Source organism: Hipposideros armiger, unplaced genomic scaffold, assembly GCF_001890085.2.
Source record: "Hipposideros armiger isolate ML-2016 unplaced genomic scaffold, ASM189008v1 scaffold_729, whole genome shotgun sequence".
Taxonomy (NCBI): domain Eukaryota; kingdom Metazoa; phylum Chordata; class Mammalia; order Chiroptera; family Hipposideridae; genus Hipposideros; species Hipposideros armiger.
The window spans coordinates 645127-655308 of record NW_017732079.1 but is presented as its reverse complement, the minus strand read 5'-3'; the positions used below and the strand labels follow the sequence as shown (position 1 = coordinate 655308).

Below are 10182 nucleotides of genomic sequence, written 5' to 3'. Positions count from 1 at the left end.
CAGAAGTAGAATGGATACCATGGACTGGGGAAGGGGTGTTGAGAAGGAGGTGGGGGAGACCAGCCTGCTCCCTTAACCGCAGGCCTGTTCTGACGCAGAGCGGTTTTAGGAGATCCGCAAATGGATTCCAGAAATTGTCTGTACATCTTTTGAACAATCTGCAACCTTGGGGGACACTGCCCTGGGCTGGAAACCAGGGGTGCAGAGCCCTGCAGGCTGGTCTTGTTCTGGGTTTCTCCCCTTCCCGCGGAGCCCACGCATTTCTCCATGGGAGGAGGGAAACCAGGAGCCTGGCATTGTCCCCTCCAGCAGCTGTCACTTGGGATTTCCTTCCCCTGCCCCGTTCCCATGCTGGCCTCCCACACGCCTCTCTTCTTGTACCCACTTTCCCATCCCATCCCCTTCCTTGCGTGTTAGAATAATCTGTGGGTGACAACGACTCAGGGCCTCGGTCACCGCCCCTCTCACAGAATCGCAGTGAGGACTAAATGGGACACACTGTGTGCCCGCAAGGTGACTGCAAGGTGACTTAGCCGGTCTGGACTAAGAGGACCCAGAGCCGGTGGCCCTTCGTGGAGCAGGAGGGAGGAAGCTCCCGGCCCAGGGCTGCCAGCACCTGCTGGGATCCAGGAAGTCTACGTCTTTCTTGCTCTGCCCTCTGCGAGAGTCCCCCCTGCTGCAGGGGCCCAGGGAAAAGACCACCAAGCTTGAGGAGGTTACAGGGGTAGAACGCTTTTAATGAGCATCACACAGGGGCCGGGTGAGGGGGTTACAAATTGCAAATCCAGCCTTTACTGCCATGCTTCAGTGACTGAGCAGGAGGGAGGGGGCTCAACCCTGCTTAGCTGTTCCCAGACCCAGAGGCAGCTGAAGGGCAGTCCCTGGAAGTGTTCTCTGCCCAGCACAGGGGCTGGGCGTGGGAGGCAGGTCTCTGCTGCTGCTGCCAGGAGCAGGAAGACCTGGGGCAGCGAGCTGACCTCCAGAGGTCGGACAAACTCAGAATCAGACAGGAACATCAGCTGTTGGAAGGGCGGGTGGACTGAGGAAATGTTGGGGGGGTCCCCAAACAGCACTGAGATCTCACAGAGGGGCCCCCAGGGCCTACTGGCTCCAGGGACTGAGACCCTTAGGAAGGCACCCCCAGACTGAGATGCTCACAAGGAGACCCTGACATCACCCCCTCCCCCTGTTCAGCGAGGGTCAGGAGAAGGTCTGGAAGGAGAAGCGAGGGCGGGACCTGGGTGGGCAGGAGGCAGAGGAAGGAGACTGGGAAGAGCGAGAGGGGCCCGGCATTGGGGCCGTGCCCTGGAGGGACGGTGGCAGGTCCTCTAGCTGCTGCTCTGCTGCTCCTGCTGGCGGATGAGGTTGGCGATGGGGCTGGTGATGCCGCCTATCAAGGTCCAGTACTCGTCGAAGCTGATACGGCCGTCGTGGTTGGCGTCCAGGTTCTCGATGAGCCTGTCAGCTGCCTTTCGGTTCCCCGTGTCCTGGGGAGGAAGCGGAATCAGCAGTGTTGAGAGTGGCAGCCCCACAGAGCCCCCAGGCAGGCAGGCCCTTAGGCTCGGGATGGGACCTGGGCAGCTGCTGACCTTGGTAAATGGGAACAGAGCCCTCACTGGCTCGGGCCTGGGCCCCTCCCCTCCAGAGGACAGACGCCTGGGCAGGGTCAAGAGCCTGTGCTGTTGGGGGGACAGGAGGGCACAGGGAGGGGGCTGTACCGTGAGCATATGGTTGAGCTCTTTCTGCAGCATCTTTCGGAAGCTGCTTTTGCTGATCTTGTTCTTGACCAGGCTGTACTTAGACACGTATTTGTAGAAGTTTTCCACCAGGATCACGACCGCCTGCTCCAGCTCCGTGTAGCAGTCTGCCATCTCGCTGCCTCACTCGCGCGGGGCCTGGCCGCCATGAGAAGCGCTCATGAGAAGAGACCCCACAGGCCCAACCTCCTCTCACCCCCGTGCCCACCCTGGGCCCCCTTCCCCCGCCCCCCCCCCCAGGCTGGAGGGAGGAGGCAAGGAAAGGGAGGCTCACGGTGGGCGCGGGGGTGGCCCTGGAATGAGAACTATGTGGCTCCTCTAATCCAGGAGTCCCCCAGCTCAACCGCCTTAACAGGTTCCCCAGGTCCTTCCCCAGCCCCAGGCGCTGGGCTTGTCGGAGTCCCAGTGAGAGCAAGAGACTCCGTGGGAAGAGGAGAGTGAGGGCCCAGCCCTCCGCCCTCTGCACACCTGGCCCACCCAGGTCCCCTGCCCTGGGGACAAACAGCCAGGAACTGTTAGGATGAGCCAAGGGGGCCAGAGGGGCTGCAGCCACTTGTCCCCCACCAAGATTGGCTGAGGCCACAGCCCCAGTCAACAAAGCAGGAGGCAGGGACCTAAGCCCTCCCCAATCCCTTCAGCCAGGCACCACGACAATGTCCTCTCCATGGAGTCATTCATTCTGCGGGGGGCCCCCCAGCCACACCCCGCTAGCCTCGCCTCCCTCATGCCCACCCCGAAATATACAGCAGGACCCAAGAACCTCTCGCCCCATTACCTAAGGAGGAGCCAGGCCCGGTCTGCCCCAGCTGGAGACAGCCGGCCGGCCAGCCAGCCAAAGGCCACACAGTCACCCCCTGGCCCCAGGACAAAGGCACTCACATCCCAGCGGATACAGCCTTCTGAACAACAGGATATGAAGGGAGCAGGCGGGTCCACTGTGAGTCGCCGCCCATGCCCAGAGCCCCCCCAAAGTGAACCCGGGCAAATGAGCCTCCCCTCCCGCCCCCAAGCCCAGGAATGACCTGCAGCCACCCTGCCCATCGGGTCCTGGCAAGGGAAGGTGGGCACGGCCGCCATCGGGGCCTGGGCATCCCCGATTCGATTTGGTAAGGAGGCCTGCTTCGCCAGGCCCAAGTCCCGCCGCTGCCCCTGCCCCCTGCTCTCTAATCCCATTCTGGCCGTCCTCCTCCCATGCCCGCTGCCTTGCCCTCTCCGCCTAGCTGAAGCCTGCCCCGGGCCCTGCCCTCGGTGCCCTCCCCTTCTGGCTCAGACTCTCAGCCAGCATTGGCCAGGGCCCACTGACCGGTCTTCCTGGGTCTTGCTTCCCCAGACACCAGACATTCCTGGAAGCAAGGAGAGGGTTTCCGACACAGCCATTGTGTTTTCTGAACCAAACAAACAGAAGGGCTCTAGGCCTTGGGACCATTTTTTTTTTTTTTTTTTACTCCTGGATGTACAACCTTCCTGCTTTTAATCTCTGCATCTCCCCTACCCTGCATCACCCGGCCCAAAGCTTTGCTCAAGGCAGGTTTCTATTAACGCTCCACTTCCTGCCAACCCTGTTGCCAGGTATCCAGAGCCCCTGACCAGCCTTCTAAGATTTTTCTTTTGCGAAGCTTTTTTTGGAAGGAAGCATGAGACTAGGCCAGGATGCGGGACGGAAGGAGAGCCGAGAGGGAGAGGAGTCAGGCTGGGGTATTTCTGATGAAGTAGCCTGTCCTTCTCTGCCCTGGTCTGTGGCCAGCAGGGTCAAGTACGGAACCAGGGTCACAGGAAGCCATATCCTTTCTCCATGCTCTTTATTTATCAAGTGTGTAACTGTGTGGTTCAATGTTTATCCCTTTGTAAGACTTTCATACAAACACTCTACCATTCACAAACGAGGAGGGATCGTTTTTCTTCTCAATCCCTGAACCGTCAGCTCTGCCGCCCTTGGGTGGGGAGTGGCCCAGGCCCATGACCGTTTTTCCTGGGAATTCGAAAGCTGAACCTTTTTCAGTAAACATTGTGCCAAGTCTACTCTCAACCAAACTTTGCAAGTGGGGCGCGAGTTCAGAGAACGCCCCCGCCCGTAACCGTCCCAGCCCTTGTTCCCTGGGTGAAGGATTTTGTGGGAAATAGGAACAGGAAAGGGGAAAGGTCAGTGTTGGAGGTGGTGTGCCGTGCACGCCCCTCCCCCAGGCCCACCCAACGCTCCCACCACCTGCCTTCTTGAAGTCTGGTTTCTCTGACCACGGGAGCCTCCTGCACTTTCTTGATACCATGCCCCAGCCCCTATCTGGCCTCTGGCGGCCAAGCACACAAAACCCAGGTGAGCACCCAGGAGACAATCAGCCAGCTGCCGTCAGGTGTGTGATCACCCCAGAGAGGTAGCTTCCGCAGCTCTGGGTTTCCGTTTCCGGGCCTCCCAATAGTCCATCCCCCACCTTCTAGTCAAATGGACACCGCTAGAGCTACATCTGGACAAGGATGTGAGAATGGGATGGTCAGGTGTCTCTACCCTCTCCATCCCCTCCTCCCCACCCTAGGGGCCAGGAGACAGGCTTTGCCACGATACCCATGCCACAGCCAGCTGCCTGCTCCTCCTGTCTGCCTCATCCTCCCACCAACCAGGCCAGAGGGTCCCCAGGCCCAGGGTTGGTCGGGGGACAACGTGTTGTCCTATCAGGACGTAGGTCCTGCGTCGACTTAGCCATAGGTAGATCTGGCCTGAGAGCTGGGGGAAGGTGACATATACATTGGAGCCTTCCCAAAAAGTGGGAATGGGGGAAACCACTTGTTCTCCAAGGGGCCCCCTCTCATCTGGGGCCCTTAACCCTCCCCCAATGCTCTCATTGTTTTCTCATTGGCTGATTCATCATTAAGCAACCAAGGGGACCCCATCCCCACCCCGCCCACCTCAGCCCAGCTTGCCCTGATACCTGTGCACCTGGATCTCAGCCACTCCTGCCCCAGGTTCTGGGCCCCACCCTTCCAAGTGCTTCCCAACCACCCCCCATCTCAGCTCTCTAATCCCCTTTAATCTGGAGCTCTGAACACCCAGCACACCCTCCAAAATTCACCTTCTCTTCCCACCTCCACGCACACTTCCTGAGTCTTCAATTGTTTCCAAATGTTGGGGTACATCCCTGGGCCCCTATCCCTCCTAGCCACCATCCTCTCTAGAGCCTAGCCCACTCTCAAGCCTCCGTTTGGCCTGCTCCGTGTCCCTTCCATCTACCATGCATTTGTTCACTCACTTATTCACCATTCATTTGCTTACTCACTCATTCATTAACTCATCTTTTCATGCCCATTCATGCACTCATGCATCTCCTTCTTAACTCACTTGTCCCAACTGCCTTCGCTCTACAGAGAAGGTACAAATCTGAAGTGGGCCGGTGACACCACACTGCATCTGCAAGGCTGTTTCAGATGAATCTGCCCAGCCTCCGCTGCCCCAGTCCCTGCGCCCTGAGTCTCATGCAAGTCCGCCATTCCAGGGGCGACTGACTACCTCACACAAGTGGCCCTGCCTCTCCCTCCCTGGCCCTCACAAGGCTCCTTATGTACACAGAAGGCGAGGAAGCCTGCCACTCCTGATCCCTTCTGCTTGGGTAGCCCATTTGCTGCCTTCCACCCACTGTGTGTTCAGAGGATGCAGCCTGCTCCCCTGAAATTTTTTCCAGACAAGTGAAGCTGTCTGGAATTTTTCCCCAGACAAGGAGTTTGGTATAGACACACACACGGCAGCCCCTGGCCTCCCCAACACCTAGAGAGCTGTTTACTCGTGAGTGGGGAAAGGCTGAGCTCTGCTTACCAGCACGTCCAGAGCTCCATAGCCCAGCACCCCAGCCCTGGCCCCCACCCCATAGGGCTGGGCAGGGAATGCTTCTATAGGGCAGACACTCCAGACAAGCCAGAACCTGCCTGGGTCCTGGGGTACAGGAGAACCTGCCCAGGCTCCCGGCCCCCCTCCTGGGGCTCCCAGGCTCCCCCAGGATGTCATCCAGGTTCCTCTGGGTCCCTTCCGCCCTCCCAGGAAAACAGCTCCGAGAGCACAACGTGGCCTGCGTCCAGGGACGCGCCTGTGTCCTGAGGTGGAGAGAAGCCACCTCAGTGCCTGTCTTCCGGCTCTCGGGGTCCCTGGGTCCTCCCTGGCTCTTCCTGGACCTAGTCACCTCGCCCAGAGCCCAGAAAGGCCTGTGTCCAGGGTCTGGCCACCCCCAACCCCCAGCAGCACACAGTTACCCTTTTTTCTGTTAGGGGATCAGAGCAGCTGCAGGCAAAGTCCCTGAACGCCCTGCCCAGTGGCCCAGCCCCTGGAGAGGAGCCCAGGCAGCTGCTGGGCCGGGAGGGGGTCCCACCACCTCATCCACTCCCCTGAAGGCCTCTCCAGCCCCCAATCCTACCAGAGCTCTCCACTCACAAACCGACCTTTGGGGAAAGTTAACAATTAACGAAACCTCCCTTCCCAGCCTCTGGCAGGCCCCCTCACTGCCCCTTCTCCTGGCCTCCCAAGCCTCCGGAGCCTCTCCGGCAGCCCCAGACCTCCCAGGACGGGCCTAGGGCACTCACCTGCCTCCTCGGTCCACCTCCTCTCCAGCAAGGCTCTGGGGCCTGGGCTGTGGCACCGCCAAGCAGCAAACCCTGGCTCAGCCCAGACAGGACTCCTCCCCGCGGTCCCAGAACTGTCCCACTCCCTCCTTCCCTGCCTGGCTGAGCTGGCTCGTGGGGAGCTAGTGACTGAACTCTCTCTTGACTTGGCCCTGGGGTTGGGCCCTTGTTAAAGGGATACACACCTTTTTTAACACCCTTCCGCCCCCACCCCAGAAGGAGTGGTGGAAGCTGGCACTCCCCCAACCCCACCCTGCTAGCCCCGCAGGGCCTGGCACAACCTACCAGGTGGAGAAAGGAAGGACTGTCACCTGCCCTTCTCACCCGGGTCACCGGGAGCTCAGTTTCAGGGACCCCAAAAAGACAAGCTCCGTTAGCATTCCAGGCCGGCCTGGCTGGCCACAGAAACTTCCATGCCCTTGGGATTCCAGGAGTAATGCCTGATTTCTGTGGGCTCAAGTCGGGAGGCAGACACCAGGGACCAGGTTTCTGTCTCCAGGTCAGCCCAGCAGGAGTGCTCCTGACCCCCATCCCCCGGACAGGATCGTGTGCAGCAAAGGATCCTGTGGGGGATGTGCTATTCATAGCCCCACTTCACAGATGAGGAGACTGATCGGAGCACGGCTACAGTTCTGATGGCACGAAGTAGCCAAGCTGGGACCCGAACGCAGGCCGTCGGCTTCCATTTCCCTTGACCCTCTTCAGCCAGGCTCCAGCACCTGGGTTCATATCCCTTCTCACACCGCCTCCTGTCAGAGGGCCGGCCCATGCGCAACGAGAAGCTTGTCCTTCCCAGAGGGCCAGGTCTCCCACCTTTTGGGCCTGGTACCATCCTCAACCCAAAGCCATGAAGAAACCTAGGTCCCTGTTCACTTGCACGGCTCCCAGGCCACCCGACGACCATGACCCTGCCGTTCACCCCAACCACCCCTCACCCGTGGGGGGAGGGCGTTCAAGACAGCTTTTACTTTTTCCATTGTTTTATTAATCAAATGATACAAAACCACCATCATTCTGTAAACGCCCAAGCACCCAGCTGGTCCTCACACCCTCCTTAGCCTGCCCCCCCAACCCTGCTATCTCACACCCCCCTGACTTGGCCCAAGGGACGGTCCTGGGGGGCAGCGGGGGCAGAGCTGGAGGCAGGAAGAGCTAGTGTGGGTTGGGGAAGAGATTAGAAGGGGTAGGGTCTCAGGGGTTTTTTTGTGATACCAAATATCCAGCCCTCTCTCCAGCCCCTTTCAAAGCATTTCCCATAGCCCAGCTCCTGTCTGCCCTGCCCCCACTACCAAATGATGTGGCCTTTATACCATCTTCACCCCTCCAGCATCCCTGGCCCCAACCCGCCCCCTGGGCCTCCCTCTGGTGGGACCTCCTGGACCCATTAGGTTCACGGAGCTCCCAGGGATGAAATGCAGGGCCCCCCCCCCTCCAAGGGCCGTTCTGAACCTGCACCTTGCAGAGGTGAGGCAGGTGCGGGCTGGGGAATAGTGTGCTGATGGTGGAGAGAGGAGTTTTATTTCCAGGCCCGCAGTCTCTAAGGTCCCCTTTTCCCCACATCCCCCCAAGAATTCCAGGGGAAGGTTTTCAGCTCCCCAGGGCGGGGCTCTCCAGCTTCACGCTCTTGGCCGCTTCTCCAATCAGCTCCCAGAAGCTCCCAAACTCCAGCTTAGAGTCGTCGCAGCTGCCCAGGTTGGCAATTCTCTCTTCGAGCCCACAGTTGCTCTGAGGGGAGGGAAGACACCACAGCTCAGAGAAGCACCTTTCCGTCTTCCCACCCACCCTGCCCAGGAGCAGGGAGCAGGGCCCCAGCCGGCTGGCACCGGCAAGGGGAAAGGCTAGGGGTTGCTAGTGCCAGGGGCTGTGGCTCTGTGGGTGGGACCTTGGAGCACTTGCATGGGAAGTCAGGGTTCTGCCTGGGGCAGGGTCACCCCCTCAGTACCGGCATGAGGTGGGGCAGCTGCTGGATGACCAGGTCCCGTAGCTCGGAGGGGGTCAGCGTCTCCTTCCCTCCCTGCACCGAGTACTGGTGAAAATTCTTGATGAGGGTCTCAATGGCCCTCTCCACATCACTGAATTCCTGGGCATCCTGCGGGCAGGGACATCGCCCATGTCAGGGAGGCTCCACCCTGCCTTATGATACCCTGCTGCCTCAGGAGCCTGGCCAGGTCAACAGAGCAGAAAACAGCTGCAAGACACACGGGCTCCCGCCCGCCCACTGCAGAGCCCAGCCTCCAGCCCCCTCACCCCGCTGGCCTCTGCCCTGAGCCACAGGTTGGGCAAGGCTCTTTCCACGCCACCCCCAGTCGCCCCTCCCCAGGCAGGGCAGGTCCCAGCACGTGGCCCAGGTACTCTCTTCCTGGGAGGGCTCCATCTGCATCACCCCGTGTGGAAGGGGGTTCAGGTCTCATAGGCAGGGTCTGGAGGGCAGGCCAAGGCCGAGGTGAGGGGGCAGAGGTCAATGGGGGACACACAACCCTTAGGGTGGAGGAAAGAAGTGGGAGCAGACAGACAGGCCGGGAATGAATGGGCTCACCTCGGCATTGGCTGACCGACACTGTCCCATGGTGTCTGGTGTGCTTGGTCCTTTGGTGACTTGCGGTGTCCTACAGCCTGCCCAGGAGGAGCCGATGGCGCATGATCTGCCTAAAGGAGCGGGGAGGCCGAGGTGAGGGGAGAGCTCAGCATTTCTTTCTCAACTCTCCCATTTGGCTCCACCCCAGATATTCTGGCCTTATCCAGGGGATCAGGGCCAACTCCACACAAGGCCCCATCCCCACTCAGGCTCCAGGACCTAAGGTCACATCCCCCAGGCCAACCCACTCAGAGGGAATCTCTTGGGCCTCACCTTAGCGTCACGCCTTCCTCTCCTCCAACCCCCCACTTCTGTTCCGTGTACACACACGCCAGCCTCCAGGGCCTGGCCCCCCAGCCCTTTCCCTGGCAGACTAGGGCAGGAAAGGCTGAGCGTGCCCCCTGAATAGGGGGCAGCCCACTTGGTTGAAAAGCCCTCAGTCTCCTTACCTGCTGGCAGCTGCTGAGACAAGACAGGAGGAGCAAGCTCACCTGAGCTCAGCTCTTATACCTGGGGGAAGGGAGGGGAGACAGGGGGCCGGGCCTCACCCCTAAGCCATCCCTACTATTGCAGCCGCCTGGGCTGGGAGCCAGCTGGGGAGGCCCCACCCTCCATTGGCCAGAGCTCCAGAGCCCGCCCCCACCCCTACCACAGGAGGGAGCCATGAAGGGCTGGGGCTGGGATGACCCTGGCTCCAGACCAGCGTGCAGAGTCGAGAGGACTGAGGGAAACGGCCGTGGGGAAGGGGGCGGGGGGGGGGGGGGGTGCTGTGGGCTCAAGCTAGAGGGATTGCAGGGCAGGGACGTGGAGGGGCCCTGAGTCAATAACCAAGAAGAGGCAGAAGCTCATCAAGGCAGGGTTTGTGGCCCAGGGAATGAGGGACTTGTGGGTTGACAGAGGCCCCCAGGGACCTCTCTGGAGTTTGATGTGTCACACACACACTCCTCCCGCCAAGGCCGATTGGGATAGTGACCATCAAGCCTGCCCGGATCCCAGACCCCAGCCTCGCTCGCTCCTGATGGCACCGAGGGAGGGGCCTGAGCAGGGTGGCCTGGTGCAGGGGCCAGACTGGGTGCCGTCCTCACTTCCCTTCAGCTCCCCTCAACCAGCATACACATGTGGGAGCCCAGCGAGTCATCTGGCAGCTAATGACCTCTCCAAACTGGTCTGGCTGCCTGCTCCTTCCTCCCTCGGAGCCCCATGCCTTCCCTAACCCGGCCCCTCCACGGCACACCCCTCCCCCGCCCCACCCCC

At 60.5% G+C, this 10182-nt stretch overlaps 2 protein-coding genes across 4 annotated transcripts in view; both read right to left on the bottom strand.

Moving 5' to 3' along the window:
• Nucleotides 1-712: 712 nt before the first annotated feature.
• Nucleotides 713-6482, bottom strand: S100A16 (S100 calcium binding protein A16). Of its 2 annotated transcripts, none has more exons than XM_019627401.1 (3): nt 6315-6482; nt 1719-1895; nt 713-1487 (listed from the first exon to the last, which is right to left on the bottom strand). In XM_019627401.1, exons 2-3 carry the CDS (start codon nt 1869-1871, stop codon nt 1329-1331), a joined length of 312 nt encoding a protein of 103 aa, XP_019482946.1. In that variant the 5' UTR covers nt 1872-1895; nt 6315-6482; the 3' UTR covers nt 713-1328. The 2 variants fall into 2 exon arrangements, with proteins under 2 accessions (XP_019482946.1, XP_019482947.1); XM_019627402.1 differs by lacking the exon at nt 6315-6482 and adding an exon at nt 2533-2666.
• Nucleotides 6483-7859: 1377 nt separating this feature from the next.
• S100A14 (S100 calcium binding protein A14) overlaps nt 7860-10182 on the bottom strand; it is a 17958-nt gene continuing 15635 nt past the window's right edge. The window contains exons 1-4 of one of the 2 annotated variants that reach the window (XM_019627399.1): nt 9378-9497; nt 8890-8999; nt 8296-8442; nt 7860-8078 (exon numbers count right to left, since the gene is read on the bottom strand). In XM_019627399.1, coding sequence (XP_019482944.1) covers nt 7941-8078; nt 8296-8442; nt 8890-8919 — 315 coding nt within the window. In that variant the 5' untranslated portion in view covers nt 8920-8999; nt 9378-9497 and the 3' untranslated portion in view covers nt 7860-7940. Of the gene's footprint in view, nt 8079-8295; nt 8443-8889; nt 9000-9377; nt 9498-10182 lie in introns of those variants that run through there. The other variant, XM_019627400.1, reaches the window with a different exon arrangement.

Excerpts from the sequence above, each read along its gene's own strand:
- S100A16 (XM_019627401.1), bottom strand. The coding sequence starts at position 1,871 with ATGGCAGACTGCTACACGGAGCTGGAGCAGGCGGTCGTGATCCTGGTG. Across the intron at positions 1,488-1,718 it reads AGCTCAACCATATGCTCACG|GACACGGGGAACCGAAAGGC; the intron begins GTACAGCCCCCT and ends CTTCCTCCCCAG.